This window comes from Magnolia sinica, chromosome 2, assembly GCF_029962835.1.
Source record: "Magnolia sinica isolate HGM2019 chromosome 2, MsV1, whole genome shotgun sequence".
NCBI lineage: Eukaryota > Viridiplantae > Streptophyta > Magnoliopsida > Magnoliales > Magnoliaceae > Magnolia > Magnolia sinica.
Window position 1 is genome coordinate 131538141 of NC_080574.1, and position 22948 is coordinate 131561088.

Sequence of the window (22948 nt, forward strand, 5' to 3'; positions counted from 1 at the left end):
CAGAGTAAGAGAGTGCATATCGCGGCGCCGTGGAAATCGTGTAAGAGGTCGGCCCCTGCCACCGGCTTTACTCTTTATTTGAACTGAGCATCGACCAACATGGTAGAAATGCTAAGCATGGAAGGAAATCAGCTCAGTCTCTACTCTTGAGCATTACCTCCGTAATGAGCCTGAGGACTAATTGCGAGGGGTGCCAGCTAACATCCCACTATCACAACCAACAACTATACGCCAACTTGACCTTAAAGGTAGATCCCGACTACAATCACAGATTTTGTTCATTCAACAAGACCTTGACCAACTTGACTTAGAGATTAACCTCGGTCATCGAAGACCGACTACAGACCTGGACCACCCCACCTGTGCAGCCGCATTGAGATCTCCCTGAGATCCTCGCTTGAAATCTCAGAAAGATAAGGGTAATAAGCTAAGAAGAAGATCCCTTCTATAATACATACTTGCCAAGTAGAGAAGTTTTCTATATACATTGTTATGGGAAGATTCGAGCCCCTTTAATTTCAAGGTCTGACACCATTTTAATCCGATCGGATACGTAAGAGGTTATCTGGAATGGTGAAAGCAACTGAAGGGAAAGAAGATTCTTGGCTCGACCACAGTTGTGCTCCTGCTCCGAGGCAGTCGAATCAAAGTCATCTAAGGCCGGGGCAGTCGGTGTGAAGCTCAAACCGAAACCTACTTGCGAGATCTCGGACCGCCCCACTACTGCTCGACTAGAAACAAATTATTCAACTATCCACATCTACATGCCACCCGTTACGAAGAAATCCAAATCAATGGGTTAGGTCCACTGTCCACCTCGAAGCTCGGGGGGGAAACCTCGAGAGTACATAGCGGACGAGGGGATCCGAGCCCACTATGAGTTTGGACCTAAGCCCGTCCCGGCTTCTTGACGCTGTCCTTGCTTAATAGCTCGACGGAAAAGTCCATGTGTAGACTAGTCCAAGTTCGAGGCTCGGGATCAGGGCCTCTTTCGTCTGAGATCCTGAGCTGGGGCCGAGGCTAAGGCCGGACGTGAACGTTCCATGTGCTTAACTAAGAAACTACCTTAAGCAGACGCAGCCGATTGTTTCGCCCGCAGATACGCACGATTCGCTACACGATCCCCAAATTACAGGCAAAATCTCCACGATCACAGTATCCCACTAATTGAGTGAATCGTCCCAAGGTTAACGAACGCAAATCGTCCAATACACAAGTATAAATACGAGGGGACTCCATTGGTATAGGTACGTAACATTTCACACTCTCTCTCTACAATCAACTTAGACCCAGATTCCCTTGACCTGACTTAGGCATCGGAGGGTTCCCCGGCTTAACCAGGGTCTCCTTTGCTCACTTATTGTGCAGGACCAGGGTTCATCGAGGGTTCGCCGTATTGAGTGGAAGGTGGTCCAGATTTTGACCTCAACATACATAACTGAAAATTTAAATACAAACCCTATCTACTGTGAGAGATGTGCACAAAAACCTTAATTGGACTTTAACTTAAATTCTTGATTCTAACTTAGGCATAAGAGGATCCCCTCTCATACTCAGGGTCCCAATTATCAATTGGTGATTGCAGGTACTTAACGAGTTTAACTGGATGAACAGATTTCAGTATCAACATTGGCTATTTTCAACCGTTGGTGTATATATATATAAACCTTAATTGGACTTTAACTTAAATTCTTGATTCTAACCTAGGCATAGGAGGATCCCCTCCCATACTCAGGGTCCCAATTATCAATTGGTGATTGCAGGTACTTAACGAGTTTAACCGGACGAACAGATTTCAGTATCAACATTGGCTATTTTCAACCGTTGGTGTATATATATATATATATATATATATATATATATATATATATATATATATATATATAAGGTCAGATGGGCCTGTAGCATATAGTTTTGAACTTCCTATCCGCTTGAGTTTTGGTTTGTGGCTTGTATAGATGGTCCACTGCACGGAGGGTGTGGATCCATTAGGTGAATTACAGGATACACGACTGCACCTCGGTGTAACTTACAAGGGGACGCGGGTTGGCTAGTGACGCTGCCACTAGCAGGTAGCTGATGGCCGGTGCTCTGTGGGCCCATCATGATGTATATGTTTCATCCCTGCCGTCCATCCATTTTTCCAGGTAATTTTAGGTCTTAATATGAAAAAATAAATGGTATCTAAATCTCAGGTGGACCACACCACCAGAAAACAGTAGTGATCGAATGTCCACCGTTTAAAACCTCCTAGGGCCCACTGTAATGTTTATTTGACATCCAACCTGTTGCTTAGCTTATACAGACCTGGATGAAGGGTAAAAACAAATATCATCCTGGTCAAAAACTTTAGTGGCCCCAAGAAGTTTTTAATGGTGGATGTTCAATCAAAACTGTTTCATATGATGTGGTCCACTGGAGATTTGGATCTATCTCATTTTTAGGATCATGCCATAACATGATCTGGAAAATTGGATGGATGGCTTGGATCAAACATACATACATCATGGTAGGGCCCACGGAGCATGGACCACTAGCCATTGGCCATGCGCAGGGCCCCTAGCCAAACCGCGTCCCTTTCTAGGTTTTTAAATCTGAAAAAAGTGGGGCCTTGTTCTGGTAATCCAGAACATTGGTATGTTGTATCTACCTGCAATGCACCTATCACAAAAAATCGCCGGGATGGTAAAGAACCTATCTACCGACATTGGTACCTTTTCAGTTGAACATGGAGCACTGTATTTCTATTCCTAACCGTCCAGTTGTAGGCCAATCCTCAAAACTTTATGAATTTCATGTGAAGGGGACCTTCTGCACATGGTTCATCATTATTTAGTTTACTAAAGCCTGGCCCACATGTCCAAACTTTAGACCCATATATAGTATATAAAAATATAGGTGGCGTTTGTTGGACACATGAATTGTAATCAATATCATGGTATTTTGACCATCCTATCCCACTTTTGGGAAGAATTCTTCCTTTAGGAAAAAAAAACTGTTTTACGTGACATCAACGTTTGATGGACACATGAATTGTAATTAATAGATTAGATTTTACAATTGATGTGAGTATCGCATGAAAGCATATTCGAATTCCAATCAAATAAGACAAAATAAACTGTATACCATACATGCAAAGAGTACACGAGTTTTGTGTAGAAAAATCTTCTCAAAGAATAAATAAAAAAAAAAAAAACTATGGCATAAAGCGGCAAACAATCCTCTATGACACGATATTATAAGAAATGCTGCACTTATAATAATAAGAACTCCAATGGAATCTTTGAAAACTCTGGCTTTTTTTCTCTAGGACCCCCAGTAACCTCTTAAAATTACACTAATCTCAATTTATATATATATGGAAAATGGTACTATGAGGTCGATCTCATGGGAACTTCTCATTAGGTCGAGTTGTGTGGGCCCCACCGTGATGTATGTCGAACATCAACACCGTGCATTTGATGGGTCCCATGTAGGTTATAGGATATCCCAAAAATCAGTTGTATGCAGAACTCAGGTGGGCCATACCATTTAAAACCATGAGAAGACATGCCTAAAACATATAAAAGTACTCGGTGGGGCCTATTAGAGTTTTGGATGCGGCTGAAACTTAATTTGGCACCTTATCCAAGTGGGACGCATACAATGGACGGGATGGATTTGTAAACAACATCTAGGTGGACCCAATAAACAATCATGAAAGTTTTTATGAGCGGATAACCCTTTCAACTATTGTATGTGGTGTGGCCCCCCAAGTCATGGATTGACTCGATTTTTAAGTCGGTGGCCCAACATAGAATGGTGCATCTGACTAATGGAGTAGATGTTCGACACACATCACGGTGGGGCCCACACAGCTCGACCTCATAGTACCATTTCCATTTCGATATATATATATATATAAAAATCAAAATCAGAGTAGGAAATAAATTGTACACTTTTGTAGTTCCGCATACACCGTTGATCTCATTGTCGATCGATTGACACTGATTGAGCAGACTAAAGCTCGAGCGATCGAAATAATCCAAAATTGTCCAGAGAGTAAAAATGAGTTATTTGAATTACTATCGACCGATCACCTCGAAAGTTCGATCGATCGAGCATGGATTAAAACTATCTAATGAGCAATTTGTTTAAATCCGAAAAGGTTGAATCGATTGAGCATGGCTGTCAATCAATTAATGTTTCCTAATTTCGCATAGATTGAAGACATCCATTCAACAACTGATGTTGATACATATATTAATAAGCAACTCGAGTGTCACATGTAAAGGGCACACATGGATAGATAACTTGGATAAAACACATGAATCAATGTCAAGCTCGTTGATGAAATACTTAGGATTGGAAATCTGTGTCGAGCTCGGAAATCTATCAAAAATTTCATTGTATCGCTTGTTAGGATTGGAAGTTCAAATACTTAGATTAATCCAATTGATTCCATCAATCCCAAATGTCGGATGAAAATGTTGGGGGCCTTGCACAAAATCTTAGGATCTAGCCTCCCAAATCAAATCAAAATTATGGGATAATAAGGCAATGAAATAAATTAAAGCATAAACCACACCACATAAGAGATTTTTACTTTAAAAACCCTCAAAGAGGTTAAAAAAAACAACGGGACCTTGTTCAGATCAACAATCCACTATGAAGTAGAACGTTATAACCTTCTTCACTCACGTAGGAGTGGATAAACAATAAGAGAATAAAAGAAAAACGGAGAGATCTCATCGATCACGAGGACATAAAAGCGTTGAGATGTTGATTGCACAGTAGATCACCTCCACGAGCATAACCTCCCTTCTACAAGCTTCCTCTCTCTTTCTCTCTCTTTCACACCTTTGATAGCCTTAAACCCTTTAGCAAACCCTTACAAAGCTTTAGGAAACCCTCTTGCATTACCTAGAAAAGCCCTAGGCACCCCTATTTATAGTTTAGGAAACTCCTTTTCGCACCCCTTACGAAAGGGCCTCAAAATTTCGCAATCCGCATAAAATCATGGAACGAATCTGCGTAACCTCGACTGGTCAAGATAAGTTATCGACCGGTTGAGCGACCCACTCAACCAGTCGAGCACCTCCCTCGACTAGTTGAGCACCCCGAAGAAAAATCATCAGATGGTCGCTGGACTTTGAGTCGAGCCCCACTCGACCAGTTGAGCGCCACCCATGACCGGTCGATCGGCACGGTGAAATACTCCAAATTTTCAACCTGCTCTACGTCTCTCCCCTGAACTTAGGAGGAAAATCCCATCAAATCTCCCCCTTTCTGACTCAGGAGGAATTTACCTTCTTCAAGTCAACTTGGTTTCTACAAACTTACCCTTGAGTAAAGACTTGGTCATCATGTCTGACCCATTATCGTCCGTGTGGACCTTCTCAAGCTGTAACACCTTCTGTTCCAAAGTATCTCTGATCCAGTGATACCGAATCTCTATGTGCTTTGACTTGGAGTACTGACCTCGATTCTTGCTCAAGTGTATAGCACTTTGACTATCGCAATAGACCACGTGCTGCTCCTGCTTCAAGGTAAGTTCCTGTAGGAACATCTTCATCCAAAGCATCTCTTTCCATGCCTTTGTGAGTGCAATATACTCGGCCTCTGTTGTCGACAATGCTACGACCTTCTGTAGCTTGCTCTGCCAACAAATCGCTCTACCTGTAAACGTGAACATGAACCCCGATGTAGACTTCCTAGAGTCTATGTCGTCTGCCATATTTGCATCTGTGTAGCCCTCTAACATAGATTTTACGTCACCATAGCATAGGCTCAACCTGGATGAGCCTCTTAGATACCGCAGTATCCATTTCACCGTTGCCCAATGCTCTTTGTCAGGATTGGCAAGATACTGGTTAACAACACCAACCAAATATGCTATATCTGGGCGTGTACATACTATAACATACATCAAACTTCCTACAGCTGATGCGTAGGGTATCTTCTGCATCTCTTCTACCTCTGCCTTCGTCTTGGGATACTGCCTGTCGCTTGATCTGAAGTGACCATCCAGTGGAGTACTGATCGACTTCGTTGCATTCATATTGAACCGCTATAGGACTTTCTCAATATACCGCTCTTGTGATAGCCAAAACTTCCTGCTGCTTTTGTCACGGGTTATCTCCATTCATAAGATCTATTTAGTCGGGTTCAAGTCTTTCATTGCAAATGACTTGCCCAACTCCTGTTTCAGCCTGTCGATCTTCTTGATGTTTTTTCTCATGATGAGCATGTCATCAACGTATAACAGCAGAACTAAGAAATCACCATCTAAGAACTTGCGTGTGAACACATAGTTTTACGACTCCATTCTGTCATACTCATGCTTTAACATAAACGAGTAAAACTTCTTGTATCATTGGTATGGAGCTTGTTTCAGCCCATGCAAGCTCTTCCTCAGCCTACACACCATATGCTCTTTGCCCTTGACTTCTAACCCCTTTGGTTGGTGCACGTAGATCTCTTTTTCCAGGTCACCATGGAGGAAGGCAGTTTTAACATCTAACTGCTCTATCTCCAAATCCATGCTAGCCGCCAACCCAAGCAACACCCGTATGGATGTTATCTTCAACACTGGTGAGAATATCTCCTCGAAGTCTATGCCCTTCCTCTGACTAAACCATTTCACCACAAGTCTGGCCTTAAACCTCATCTGTGAATTCTTCTGCTCAACCTTTTTTCTGAACACTCACTTATTGCTCAAAGCTTTCTTGCCCTTAGGCAATTTCACTATATTATAGGTGTGGTTCTTATGTAAGGATTTCATCTCCTCTTGCATAGCTTTCAACCGCTCCCCTTTATGCTCGTCGGCTAGGGCCTCGGAATAATTTTGTAGCTCTCCCCCATTAATCAGCATAATGTACTCATGCGGCGAGTACCTCTTGGATAGATGTCTGTCTCTAGATGACCTCCTCACCTATGGCTCAACAGGTGGATCAAGTGGGGGCTGCTCCCCTGGTCCATCTTCTGAAGGAACTCCCTCATCCTCAGCACTTTGTTGTACTCCCCCATCATCAGGCACCATGGGAAGAATAACCAGATCCATGTCCTCTAGTTCACCAGAACTAGGCTGATTCTTCTCTGGCTTACCAATGTCTTCTATACACTGATCTTCAAAAAATACCACATCTCTACTCCTGATGAACTTCTTCCCGGTCGGATCCCACAATCTGTAACCGAACTTTTCATCACCGTACCCCAAAAACACACACTACCTGATCTTCATATCGAGCTTGGACCTCTTGTCCTTTGGTATGTGAATGGATGCTCTACATCCAAACACCGTGAGATAACTGTACGATGGATCCTATCCAATCCACACCTTCTCAGGCACTTCTCCATTCAACGGGGCTGATGGAGACCTGTTTATCAAATACACTACCGTGTGTATTGCTTCTTCCCAGAACATCTTGGCAATTTCACATAGGATAATATGTATCTGATTCTCTCAACAATGGTGCGATTCATTCGCTCAGCTACACCATTATGCTGGGGGGTCTTGGGAACAGTTTGTTCATGCCGTATACCCAAGGACTTACAATACTCATGAAAGTCGTCAATGTATTCACCACCATTGTCAGTGCGGATGCACTTCAATGATTTACTTATCTCTCTTTCGACCATAACATGAAACAATTTAAACACACCAAAGACCTCGTCATTGGATTTCAAAGCATAAACCCAAACCCCTCTTAGATGCATCATCTATAAAAGTGACAAAATACAATGCCCCACCCAAGGTTTTTGTCCTCATAGGACCACAAACATTAGAATAAACCAAATCTAATGCATGGACTTTATTAACACGAGAAGTAGATTTAACAAATGAAACTCTATACTGTTTCCCTGATAAAAAATCGATACAGGTTTTGAGAAGTATACCTGTCATGTCTGGAAGGAGTCGCTTCCTCGCTAGTAGCTGAAACCCTTTTTCACTCATGTAGCCTAGACGCCTGTGCCACATGTCAATAGCTGAATCTTCCGCTGCGTTCAACCCACCCTTGCACATACTGACACTTGCCTTATAAAGGGTGCAACACTTCTTTCCTCTGGCTGCGATCAACGAACCCTTGATAAGCTTCCAGTGCCCACCAGTAAACCAACTTTCATAGCCATCATCATCCAGTCTTTCCGTTGACATCAAGTTGAGGCAAAGATTTGGGATATGCCTCACATCCCTGAGAACCAATGTGCAACCCACATCAGTCTTCACACAAATATCACCGACTCCTACAATCTTCGATATGCCAGAATTTCTCATCTTCACGGTCCCATAGTCACCTGACTTATAGCTTGTGAAGAAGTCCATATGTGGAGTCGCATGAAAAGAGGCTCCCAAGTCAATCACCCAGTCGGTGTCCTGACTCGTAGCCGTGAGACAAATATCATGATCTGCTGAAAGAATAACTACAACGTCGCCATCTGAAGCGACTGCAGTGAAATCTGATGTACTTTCCTTCTTCTTTCTTTTTCCTTTCTTGTCGTTCTTATTCTTATGACATTCATGCTTATAGTGACCCTTCTTGCCACAATTTCAGCATTCAACATCCTTCCTGGTACTCGACTTGCCTCTTGATTTATCTCGGGCCTTCCCGCCCTTCCTTTTTTTTTCTCTCCCCCGTTCTTGTGTTACAAGAGCCTCTTACTGAGTAGACCCTTGAGACTTCCTCCTTATCTCCTCATTAAAGAGACAACTAGTTTTCTGTTCCATGGGCACCTTTCCGTTTGGCGCGGTGTTACTCAGAGACACCACCAATGTCTCCCACCATCAGGTAATGAGCTAAGCAGTAGCAAAGCCTGTAATTCATCGTCCAGGACCATCTTCATAACGGAGAACTGGTTCACTATATTTCTGACCTCATTCATGTATTCAGCCACAAAACCACCATCTTTAAACTTGAGATTCATAAGTCGTCTTATCAGGAAATTTTATTACCGACTGTCTTCCTCTCATACAGCCCATCAAATTTTAGTTATAAGCTAGTGGCTGAGGTCTCCGTAGACACATGGTGGAACACAGAATCATCCAGCTATTGTCTAATAAACCCCACCGCCTTCCGGTCAAACTTCTTCTAATCATCATTAGACATATCATTGGATTTTTCTGATATACCTAAAATTAGAGAATATAAGTCCTTGCAATAAAGCAAGTCCTTCATCTTAGCTTTCTATATGGTCCAGTTAGAACCATTGAGGCTAATCATCCTTAATGAGCCACCTTCCATAATTTAGAACCGATCCCACTCCATTCAATGAACTTAGCTCTGATACCACTTTGTCGGGGGCCTTGCACAAAACCTTAGGATCTAGCCTCCCAAATCAAATCAAAATTATTGGATAATAAAGCAATGAAATAAATCAAAGCACAAACCACACCACACGAGAGATTTTTACGTGGAAAACCCTCAAAGAGATAAAAAATCACGGAACCTCGTCCAGATCAACAATCCACTATGAAGTAGAACGTTATAACCTTCTTCGCTCACGCAAGAGTAGATAAATAATAAGAGAATAAAAGAAAAATGGAGAGATCTCACCGATCATGGGGACGTAGAAGCGCTGAGATGTTAATTGCACAGTAAATTACCTCCACGAGTATAATCTCCCTTCTACAAGCTTCCTCTCTCTTTCTCTTCTCTCACACCTTTGATAGCCCCAAACCCTTTAGCAAACCCTTGCAAAGCTTTAGGAAACCCCCTTGCATTACCTAAAAAAGTCCTAGGCACCCCTATTTATAGTTTAAGAAACTCCCTTTCGCACCCCTTACGAAAGGGCCTCAAAATTCCGCAATTCGCACAAAATCGCGGAACGAATCTACGTAACCTCGACTAGTCGAGACGAGTTCTCGACCGATCGAGCGGCTCACTCGACCGGTCGAGCACCTCCCTCGACTAGTCGAGCACCCCGGAGAAAAGTCATCAGATGGTCGCTGGACGTTGAGTCGAGCCCCACTCGACCGGTCAAGCGCCATCCACGACTGGTCGAGCAGCGCGGTGAAATACTCCGAATTTTCAACCCGCCGCACTGTCTCTCCCCTGAACTGAGGAGGAAAACCCCATCAGAAACTTATATCACACCAAATGCAATTCAACATGACATAATTTTGCATGCAAAACATGCCTTTAGCATGTTTCTAGGCTTGATAGATAAAAGATGCATGGCATGGATAGTCCCAATTTAGACCAATTATATCTTGTTTCTATAATAATAAATAAAAAGCACTTTTGAATTTATTTCATCATGTATTTTATAATTGTAATTTATCTTTCTATAGTAATAATTTAATCCTTCAATGGGATACTCATTGTATCAATAGATATTTAGATCCATATCTTCCCATGAGACAAAAATAATTAGACACTACCTTCATGCCAAATGAGAAATACTTGAATACTCAGGCAGCGAATTATAGTTGATACACAAGTGCTAAGAAATTATATAATTAAAATTTTGAGGTTTAATGTAACCTGTTCAACCAGTGATCATAATTTAGACAGGTTGTACTCATGTACATAACTGGCCAATTTTTTTTTTTAAATAATTGGACAGTACAAATGAAGCTAATGGTCATATCTAAAATGATGATAGGCCTGTAAAATTTCTCAGTGCATGGCAATGGGTTCACCAGTCTGCCTAACCTACTAGCTTGGCCAATGGATTAGTCTTGAGCTTCACATGCATGGCCTGATCAATTATGTCATTTTAGCTCAATTTAGCTTAATCCATCTTTTTTATTTACATCTCATTCTAAATCTTTCTTAAGCAAGGATTTATCTTAAATGTGGGATGGTGGTTTCATTCTTCTATAATGTTTTTTTGTTTTTGTTTTTGGTTTTTTTTTTTTGTTTTTTTTGTTTTTTTTTGTTTTTTTGGTTTTACATGTGTGACCCACTTGATAAGTGATGTAGAGCGGGTCGTGGACAATTTCATGGCCAAGATGGACTTGAGGAGGCCCAATCGGAGGCAAAAGTGATAAGAATTGTGTCCAACTCGAAAAAGGCTTAAGAAAATTTAGGGGAAAAACATGGTTTGGCTTGAGAAGGCACTTACTAATTTTGGCCAAAAACTAAAAAGTCTAGTGGAAATCACGATCATATATAAATGGTAAATTTACTATTTATAATAAGTAACAATTTGTAGGGAGTTTGAGTTGGAGTTTAATTTCGAAACTTCTTTGTAGATTTGGTATTACTATTTAAATGATTGTAAATTTGTTTTTACCCTTAGATCAATTCATTTTCAATTTTATTAGTATTTATTTTTATTTTCCATCTCTTGTAAATTCGAAGAACATATGTGGGGAGTCCAGAAAAGCTTTATGGATTCGGACCCCGTGGAAGATGGTGATCTACGTCATTACGCCCATTCCTAGATAAATTAAAAAATTCAGAAGGAAAATTTGAATTTATTAATTTTATGGGTTAGGCTTTGGCCCTCCTATGCTCCAATTCACGTTGGGCTCAGCCCTTGGGTCTTAAGTACTGGGTCAGGTCTATGTTCAACCATCTTCAATAATAGAGTATCAAACTCTCAGGCACCCCACACCACACGCGCCAACAAAAAGGTCCCAAGCAGCTCATCAGAAGGTCCCCAAGTATACAAAAATGAAAGGACGATTGAATTATAGACCAACGGTCCGGTCCGGTCCACATCCGACCATACCAGATGATAATACCCAAATCATTTTACCCCACCCAATCTACACAGTCGACCCCACCTGTCGAACGGTTTGGATCTACCATGTCGGCAGGTGTCGGGTGGTAAACTAGCAACAAGCTAAGTTACACTTACTGTAAGTTCAGTTCTGGTCACATGACCATAAATACAATCTCACGTGCCATAACCATCGATGAGCAATGACAGCCACTTTTTTCGAAAGCAAGAGAGTAATGACCACCCACTTCAAAATGGATGCGGATTAGCTACTGGCAGGTTGAGCGGTGAGACTCCCTGCTGAAGTGACGTCACTAAGTTACGTGGGACCCACCATGATGTATGTTTTATATCTACACAGTTCATCCATTTTTAAAGATCATTTTAGGACATTAGACAAAGAATGAGGTAGATCCAACGCTCAAGTGGAACCTCCACAGAAAAGAATGGGACAATGATGCCCACCACCGTTGAAACCTTTATAAAGCCACCATAATGTTTATTTGAGATCCAAACTGTTTATAAGTTTAAACAGACATGGAATAAGGGGAAAAACAAATATCAGCTTGATCAAAAACTTCTGTGGCCTTGAGATGTTTTCAAGGGTAAGTGTTTAATCCACACCGTTTTCTGTGGTGGGGTCCACTTAAGATTTGGATATGCCTCTTTCTTTGTATCATGCCTAAAATGATCTCTCAAAATTAATGGACGGTGTGGATACAATACATACATCATGGTGGAGCCCACATAATGTAATGACATCACTTCAGTAGCCAGTCTCGCTACTGTCCCGTTTTGTAGCTAAACGGAGTCCGCTTTTCAAGCGTGGGAAAAAAGATTAAAATGGTAGGGGGCGTTATCCATCAATGTCGGGTCATTATGTATATCACCATTTCAAAATGCTCCCCTCAGTCCTCGGTTTTTTTTATTTTTTAAATAAATTTTTTTTTTTTTAATTCCATACTACCCACACGTGTCAACTTGAGAAAACTTGTGCGAGATCTTATCTTTTCATCTGGTTGAAAGTAATGTTTATATTTTCTGATTAAAAAGAAAATGTTCTTTTTCTCCCCGTATGATTGACAATGTAGACTGATTTTCTCATCATTTTTTCTAACTCTCCATATTTATTTTTATGGTGTAGCCCACTTTAGTTGTGGAATATATCATTTTCTTCGAGAAAAGATTCTAGAAATTATGTCGAGCATGATAAAAAGATATGATCAAGAACATGTGCTATTAACATCGGTTTCTACGTGTGGATGAACAGGGCTCCCACCAGCATGTGGATTTAGCAAACATATACTCACCTCATTTCAGATATGGGGTTGGATTCCTTAACGGCACCTGTTTTAACGCAATGCTTCATGACATGTGGGTCCCACCATGTTTTATATGTAAATCCAATCCATTAATAGTGTGATAATCACTATTTTAACTTTATATAAAAAAATATAATACTAATAAAAAATTTTGGGACATACTGGTGAGAATGTAAACATGCTTCTAAAAACATCTAACTTCACATGGTGTGGTCCACTTGATATATGGATGAGGCTGATTTTTGTATTTAAAGTTCATTTTCATGATTTATGACTGATTAACGGTTTTGATAACAGACATATACACATCCCATAGTACCCCCATATACAAACCTATGGTTAGAATTCCATCCACATTGTTCCATGTGGTGTGGCCCATTTGAGTTGTGAATCCCTCTGATACTTTTTGAAATGACCTAGAATTGATGATAGGAATTGATGGACAGAGTGGATTTGATATATAAGACATAGTGGGCTCCATAAGTTTGAGAGTTTTACCCGCTGCAAAAAACTAGTGATTCAGTGGATTTCGGCCAAATATCTCTTCTCCAAATTCCATTCCACCCGCACGAATTTATCATCTTTATCATCAGGGCATATTAGGTGCGTCCAGCTGCACCCATGACAGTGTGTCCCTTACCATATGGCCCACGTTGATTCATATATTTAATATCCACACCGTCCATCCATTTTTATAGATAGTTTTAGCCTGTAATCCAAAAATTTAATGAGATCTAATTCTTCTGTGGACCATACAATTAGAAATAGTGTTGATTGATCATTAATGGTCCAATAAAGTTTTAGATCAAGCTGATATTTATTTATTTTCCTTCATCCAAGTATACATGAACTTATCAACAGATTGGATGAAAAATAAACATTATGGAAACATTAAATAGACCTGAAAATATTTTAATGGTAGTCCATTCAATCACCATTTTTTTTTCATAGTACGATCCACTAGAGAATTTAATCTCCTTAATTTTTGGGATAAAATGAACGTATGGACAGAGTGGATATAGAATACATGCATCAAGGTGAGCCCCACGGTAATGCCGTGCTATCTAGGGTAAGTCTCGGGCCGCACCTAATCGGGTCCCACGAACCTTTGGAATTGGTTCATTACTTTTTAAAATGGGCTGCACTTAATCCGGTCCCATAAACCTCTGGGCTAGGGTTATCACTTTCTAAAATGGTGGTGTGCGCATTTAGTTACAGTGGCAAACATCTACGCCTATCGTTGCTGTTGCGTGGAAAAATAGTTCACAACCATCCATTTCATGAATTTTGAAATGGACGGTAAAGATCAAATAATTAACTTCCGGGTCAGGACCAAATTTGGAAATGCTAATATTGTATTGTGGATGAATCACTATTTGGACAGTTAAGAAGAGCAGCACGAGTGGTTGAAATTCACCAATCGTATACCTATTAATTAGACCGTTATGACAGTCGTTAGAGTGCCAGTTTCCTGTTACACCTCATCCACTGTAGGGACCACGATTTGGACGGTTTCGATTTAGGCATATGCCTGCCAAGTGAATAGCCACCGTTCATTCGCACCATGTGCCATAATGTGTGGCATTTAAGTAGTGGGACCAAATTCATACTGTGCTCTGCCAGAGTTCGAGATGAGAAATTGACCACTGTAAACTTAACCTTTAAACCAGAGTCTTTTCTGCGTAATCTCAAACTTACATACCTCTCACTACGGACAGACTAATTGAGGACGAAAATACCCCTGCTTTTCAAAGAAATAGCTTTGAGAAGCAGGGGTATTTTCGTCATCAAATTAGTCTCTCTGTACTTGAAAGGTTTAGACTGGGAAAATAAGTTTAGCAGCGCTTCGAAAAGACGCTGGGTAAAAGGTGGCATATACAGTGGTCAATTTCTCAGTTCGAAATATCTTACACGTGCAACACGCGTGTTGTACGGGGCGCATGCACGTAACTCATTCAAAGGTCTAAATCATAGATCCCGTGTGAACGGGGGTATTATAAACTATACAAACCCATAGATTGCATTGATTGGTCAATCCTAACCATCGGATTTAATGTGTATTTACCTACTGGATTCCAACTCTTTATTATCTCTCCTTTTAACCGTTCAATTGATAGCCGTTGAATACGTGGTTGAGATCATCTTTTCAGTTTGATTTTTGAGTTAGGTCCCATCCACTCTGGGGCCCGCAGTTTCTATCATTTGGATTGCGTACATGCATGCCACGGGTACACATGATGTGGCCAGGCGTGCAATATGCCGACAGTTATATAATTTTTAAAAGTGAAAAAAGAACATGTGAGGAATGACACCATACTCTGGCAGACTATGTAAGATCAAACTCATGCACCCATGTGGTGGCCCACATGAAATATATATACCTCAATCAAAACCATAGAATAATATGTTCCATTGTCGAAGACATATAATATAGGAATCGTAGTCTAATTGGACATTCCAAACCATATGATTAATAATAATAATATCAACGGTTAGAAATCAAAACCTATAACAGTCAAATTAACCAGAAAATCATTTATTAATCAGAACGGCCTGAATTTATCTCCATCCAATGTGGGCCCTGCAACATCACCGTTACGATCAAGGCCCATGAATCCTATAAATAGATGGGGTGGATGGATGTGTATGATCAAGTAAAGAGTCTTTCAGGTAGTGTTACTCAGTTTCTCTGGTTCGAATCAACGGATTAGAATAATATCGGGCCACCAGATAAAAAAAAAAGAAGGAGTGGAACCCACAGACACCATCACATGCATAGGACCACCTCCATCTTTCACATGTATGATGTATCTGATGACCCCTGCTTGGCTTTATATCATTCCCGCAGTCCTCAGCTCGGCTTGGCCACTTTCCTCCCTTCTCCGAAAAAAAAATGCTTTCTCCTTCTACCTTTCTCTCCATCTCTATCTTTCTTCTCCTATTTTCTTTTGAGCTGTCCAATGCAGTTTCCACCACCAAAATAGGCCAGGGCTACCGTTTGATATCCATAGAAGAGTCTCCCCATGGAGGTCTCATTGGCCTCTTGCAAGTGAAGCAAAAAACCTATACATATGGGCCTGATATTCCTTATTTGCAGCTTTTTGTCAAGTATAAAAGCTCTCTCCCTTTCTCTTTCTATCCTCTCTTTTTTGATTTGTTTGTTTTTTTATTTCTGTATCTATCAAGCTGGTGAGGAGAAAAGCATAGAAGAAAGAGTAATGTTCTCGTTTAAAACATAAAAAATTTCATTTGGATTTGTATACATTGTGCTTCATAATGTTGCCTTTGATTAGTAGGCAAAAACCCATGTTTTATATTGTTTAACTTTGGATGGATTTATTGCATTTTAGAGAAAACCCATGTTTTGTAATTGGGTCTTTTGATTATTTTAATTACATTGCATTAACAAAGATGTGATCTTGGATTTGTAGGCAAAAACCCCATGTTTTTTCTTTTGGTGTGTTTTGGGTAGATTTATTGTAGTTGTGGAGAAAAAAGATCCATGTTTTGTCAATGGGTTTTGGCTAAATAAGTAAATAGATGCAAGTTGAATGGGAGGTAGGAGATTTCAATATGATTTTTAGCCAAAGACCCGTGTTTTGTTAATGTTTCTTTTTTACTACCTTGAAGAGGAATGCATTGAAAAGGACTTTGATATTTGATTTGTAGCCAAAAGCCCGTGTTTTCTTTTGATGTATTTTGGGCAGATTTATTGCATTCTTAGAAAAAGAAAAATCATGTTTTGTAAATGGGGGTTTTGGCTAAAGAAGTAAATATATGCTGGTTGCATGGGAAGTAGGAGATTTTTCATATGATTTTTAGCTAAAAAAAGAAAAGAAAAGAAAAGAAAAAAACCCATTTTTCTAAATGGGTTTTTATGTTTAACTACTTTAAATGCATTGCATTGAAAAAGATAGGAAAATTCCCATGTTTTCTTTTGTTCTGTTTTGGGCAGATTTATTGCATTTGTAGAGATTTAAAAAGGAAAAAAAAAAACATGTTTTGCTAATGGGATTTGATTAAACATAAGCAAGTTGCTTTGAAATCAATGGTTTCTTATTGGTTTTTCGATTAGTTTATAAAAACATGGGATTAGATTAATAAATATAAGATCTTTGATTTTGTAGGCATGAGACCCAAGACAGATTGAGGGTACATATAACCGATGCGGATAAGAAGAGGTGGGAAGTCCCTTACAACTTACTTGCAAGAGAACAGCCTCCCCCTTTGAAGAAATCTCTTGGAAAAAGCAAAGGGGAGCTCTTCACAGCCTCTGAGTATTCAGGAAATGAGCTCATTTTCAGCTATACATCAGACCCATTTTCATTCTCAGTTAGAAGGAAATCAAATGGTCAGACTCTTTTCAACACAAGCTCAGATGAGTCAGATCCTTATGGGAACCTGGTGTTTAAGGACCAGTATCTTGAGATATCTACAAAGCTGCCTTCAAGTGCTGCAATCTATGGACTTGGGGAGAACACCCAGCCAAATGGGATTAGATTGCAGCCAAACGATCCTTACACCATCTACACCACTGATATTTCTGCCATCAATCTCAATATGGATCTGTATGGGTCCCACCCTGTTTATATGGATTTGAGGAATGAGGGGGGAGAGGCCAATGCCCATGGTGTTCTGTTGCTGAATAGTAATGGAATGGATGTGTTCTATAGGGGAAGCTCTTTAACATACAAGGTGATAGGAGGGGTGTTTGATTTTTACTTCTTTGGTGGACCAACACCACTGGCTGTGGTTGATCAGTACACTGCATTTGTTGGGAGACCTGCACCCATGCCTTACTGGGCTCTAGGTATGCTCTCTTTGTGACCCATCTGTTATTTCTCTTCCTTTGGATCTAAGTTGTTGGGGTGTTGATTTATCAAGTGGGCCATGTTTATAAGGTGGTCATGGTTATTTGGATCTTGGGACTCATTTTCTTTTTTTTTTTTCTGGGGTCATTGGCCTTGATTTTCTCTATCTTTTTGGAGAGATGATCTAGTGCTCTCATTGCACTAGAAGTTTTAGTGTTCCTAGTTGCAGTGGGACATTTAAACAGTCCAATCAGTTGATCATGACTGTCCATTAGGTCCAACGCAAATTTCATGGGCTATAGTGCAAATATCACACCAATATGATGATCTCAACCATATAATCAAATGCCTCAAGATCATTTGTACAAAAATAGGACTAACCAACAATTCGATCCATCTTTTTGATAGCTCCCATCATGGATTGATTATGATTCTTAAGAATCATTTCTGTGAGGCAATTCTAACAATCCCATCCATGAGTTGGAAAAAGGACGGCTAATACAAATAAGGACAAATCTAGATGGATTTGATAATCCAATCAGTCTTATTTTTACATTGTAGCCCTGGAAATGTGTTCTAGATTTAATGAACGGTTTGGATCGATCTGTTTGACTGTCCAAGTCTAAGGGATTTTGTTATTAGAAGTTGCTGATAATGTGGGTCCTTGGATTTCATCTTTTCACTGTTATTTATATTTGTTGTAATTGCATTTTAATTTTGTTAGTTTTTGTTATAATGTTTATGGTTTCCATGTATACATTGTTGTTTATATGAGTGACTGGTTTTCAAGTGTTGGGGATCATTTTTTCTTATGGCAGAAAGTTCTTCAGGTGAAATTTTCTAATGTGAGTCATGTTTCCCATGAAAAATCATAATTGTCTATTTGATTTTGGAGAATATTTCTATCAAGATAGTGAGAGATTATTTATTTACATTCTTGTCAGATTACTTTTATGGGTTTGATTTGGTTTGGATCTATACCTGTTTTTCTATGTTGGTGTCTGATTCACATCTCCTTTTTAATACTCAGCTATTCTACCTTGAGGTTTGCTCGAATACATCCCGACGTATTGCAATGTGATACATTGGTGACTTTAGCCTTTGAATGTGGGCCATCTTTCAATGATCCAAACCATTTATACAATGTGTCTCGATAAACAACAAATAAAATCTCTCAGAATCTTTTATTTCAACGGTTTGATATTTGGCTCGTTTTGCTTTGGAAATGGATGGTCACCACAACTTTGCATATTCAAAAGGTTAAAACATTCAATCTGAGAGATTTTTGGGGCATCCCCCATCCATGTGTAGCCCTATCGCATAATGGGTTTGGGTCATTCGAAAAAACCCAATTTCAATGGCTTAAGTCCCAAAGTATCATATTTCAAGACATTGGGATGTATTCAGGCAAACCTCTTCTACCCTTTCATACAAATATAAAAATAGAACTCACTAATCAACACCTCATTTTATTTATATCTTGACTGATATTCTAAGATTCCAAGTTTCTAACCCTATTAAAAGGCCAAATTTGCCCCTGCCTTACCTAAACATGTGGGATACCCAAAACCTTTCATTTTCATGGGGTTGGTCCCCTAAAGGCCACACCATTTTCTCTGTTTACAAGGAGAAATGTCTTTCCTTTTATCAAGAGAAATGACATTTACATCCCTTTTTTTAATGCATTCACCCCTTTTTTCTGCTCTTGCTACTATACTACCTATGTGCATCAAAATATTCGAAACAGAGCATTGATCTGTCTTGATTATGTTTGCATGCCCTTAGGATCCTGAAGGTTCCAATCAATGGTCCACTTGCTCCTTTTCCATATCATAAACGATCCTAACCGTCTGATGGATACTTGCATTGGACTCTTTTATGTATGCTTACCGATCATCGAGAAAGTTCATTGCTTGGATGGTTTGGTGACATGATTTGTATAATTCTCGGGATATGGTCCACTCTGGAGAAGGCCTACTCATGCATGTGGCTGTGGATGGAACATGCCCCAAAGACTCCCAGATTAGAAGATCCTAACGACCCTTCAATCGGCGGCCTTCAAATGCACAAATAATAAAATAATGGTCCACATTCAACTGAAAGAAGGTCTAAGATTGAAGGGTTAGGATGATCGGATCGGGAACATGCCCATCCAAGATGAGGTCCATCAGATCAATGGTCAGAATTGGAACCTAAGCAAACAATACAATTATTTGAGGCCCAGGGTCCCCTAATTCCTTCATATTGAAAGGTATTAATGACATTATTCTAAGCATCTCCCATCTGCATCTGTTGAAAAACTCCTCATTAGGGGATATACTAATCCAGCAATATCAATGTATGTATAAAAACAAGGCATATCCAGATTATTTTTTACTAGGAATGATCACATACAACCAAAGCATCCTAAGCTTTCCATGTCACTCCATTTATCCTTCCAACATGTCATGTGCATACTATATGTGCAAAAGGTGGTCCCCATCATATAGATTACTTGGCCCATATGTTCATCAGATGGGCCCCACCATCAAAATCAATGGATGGCTGATGATGACCCAATGGACAACATGCAGGCTTCTCATACTTGATGATCTTCAGTGGGGCCCAACTTCTTGATATGGATGCCCTATGCATGTGATACATAGATGGGAAAAATGGTGCAGCATGGTAAACTCAACATGCTATGGTTGCATGTGATCATTCCCTACATTTTTCTAGAGAAATTCTTTCTTCCAGGCTCATGTCTGTGCCATTATCATCCTCGTACCACTTTTAAATGAATTTTATACTAACTTGATCAGGACGCCCATATATTAATCCTATGGTTTCCTGCCTTTTTATTTTTACAGGATTCCATCAATGCAGATGGGGCTATCACAACGTGTCGGAAATAGAAGGGGTTGTGGAAGGATACAAGAAGGCCAAAATCCCTCTCGATGTAATGTGGACCGATGACGATCATATGGACGGAGCCAAGGACTTCACACTGGACCCCATCAACTTCCCCCGTGAGAAACTACAAGCGTTCGTTAGCAAGATCCATTCCAGAGGCATGAAATACATCGTCCTGATCGATCCAGGCATCGCAACCAATTCCACCTATGGGACATTTATTCGAGGAATGGCCAATGATGTGTTCATCAAGTATGAAGGGAAACCGTACCTGGCCCAGGTCTGGCCTGGGCCTGTGTACTTCCCAGACTACTTGAACCCAAAAACCGTTTCTTGGTGGACTGATGAAATCCGGCGGTTTCGTGAACTGGTGCCTGTAGATGGCCTATGGATCGACATGAATGAGGTTTCAAATTTCTGCACTGGGCTATGTGAACTCCCAAAGGACCATCCATGCCCAACGGGTAAAGGTGATCCGTGGGTATGCTGCTTGGATTGCAAGAACATAACGAAGACCCGGTGGGACGAGCCACCGTACAAGATCAATGCTTCTGGGACCCACGTTCCACTTGGCTACAAAACCATAGCCACGAGTGCAGTCCACTACAATGGCGTCTTGGAGTACGATGCTCACAGTCTCTATGGTTTCTCTCAGGCCATTGCCACTCACAATGCCCTTCAAGGGCTCATAGGCAAGCGCCCATTTGTGCTATCACGGTCAACATTTGTTGGATCAGGTGCATATGCGGCCCATTGGACCGGTGATAACCAGGGAACTTGGCTGAACCTGAAGTACTCAATATCGACCATGCTCAATTTTGGTATCTTTGGAATGCCGATGGTTGGCTCGGATATATGCGGATTCTATCCTCAGCCTACTGAGGAGCTTTGTAACCGTTGGATCGAGCTTGGCGCATTCTACCCCTTCTCAAGAGACCATGCAAACTTCGCCTCACCCAGGCAAGAGCTCTATGTGTGGGACTCAGTTGCAAAGTCAGCCCGAAATGCCTTGGGCATGCGATACAAGCTCCTTCCTTACCTCTACACCTTGAACTATGAGGCCCACATTAGTGGTGCACCGATTGCACGGCCCATTTTCTTCTCGTTCCCGAATCTGACCGAAGCATATGGTTTGAGCACTCAGTTCTTGTTGGGGAGTAGTGTGATGGTGTCACCTGTGCTTACAATGGGTGCGACGAGTGTTAAGGCACTCTTCCCGCCAGGAACATGGTACAACCTTTTCGACATGACAAAGACCGTCGTATCAAAGCAAGGCCACTACCTCTCTCTCAATGCGCCACTGCATGAGATCAATGTACATGTGTACCAAAACATGATACTGCCAATGCAACGCGGGGGCATGACATCACAGGAAGCGAGAATGACACCTTTCACACTTGTCGTCACATTCCCATCAGGGGCCACGAATGGGGAGGCAAAGGGGAAGGTGTTCGTGGACGATGATGAACGGCTAGATATGAAAATGGAGGACGGCCAATCGACTTACGTCGAGTTCTATGCCAGCCTGACCAACAAGATGGTGAAGGTGTGGTCACAAGTTGAGGAGGGGAAGTTTGCATTGAATAAAGGGCTGGAGATTGAGAAAGTGATTGTTTTGGGTTTGGAGGGAAATGGGGTGGGCCTTCAAATTGAGGTTGATGGGTTCCCACTTAAGGACACAAGTGCTACATTCATTGAAAATACACCAAGTCATGTAGAGAAGTTAGAGGGTAATAATCAAAAGAGGGGTATGATGGTAGTGATTGGAGGGCTGGAATTGTCTCTAGGCAAGAATTTTGCAATGTCATGGAAGATGGGGATCAAAGGGTGAGATAGGTGTTGTTTTTTTTTTTAAAATTATTATTAGTTTGATCAATTTAGTTTTAGTTGAGGGGTCGTGGGCCATGAATCTCATCCGTTGGATAAAAAATGAACAGCGGATGGATCTTCATTGCTGCTCTATGCTTTTCCTTCTTTGAAATGTTTTTGAATAGAGTTTATGTTTTTCTTGGATGGCATTTCTTTTTGATATTTTGGTTACTTTGGTTTAAGAAATCAGCAAGCTCTACCTGTGTAGGGAGAGCAGGTTATATGACTATTACCTGAAAAAACGTATCTGAAGATAGGATGGCACAGCAACCTGAGTTTTTGCTGGTGTGGATGGACTACTTCACATGAATGATAACCACCAATAGGTACGTGGCTCGACTCAGCTCTGACTTAGCATGGCTCATTGAGTTAGCTTATCTTTAAACAAAATATACAATTTATCGC

The 22948-nt window shown here is 40.7% G+C and overlaps 1 protein-coding gene across 1 annotated transcript; it reads left to right on the top strand.

Moving 5' to 3' along the window:
• Window positions 1-15803: 15803 nt before the first annotated feature.
• On the top strand, window positions 15804-22687 carry LOC131237666 (alpha-xylosidase 1-like). Its single transcript, XM_058235556.1, has 3 exons — window positions 15804-16079; window positions 17099-17781; window positions 20632-22687. Exons 1-3 carry the CDS (start codon window positions 15865-15867, stop codon window positions 22503-22505), a joined length of 2772 nt encoding a protein of 923 aa, XP_058091539.1. The 5' UTR covers window positions 15804-15864; the 3' UTR covers window positions 22506-22687.
• Window positions 22688-22948: the final 261 nt, after the last annotated feature.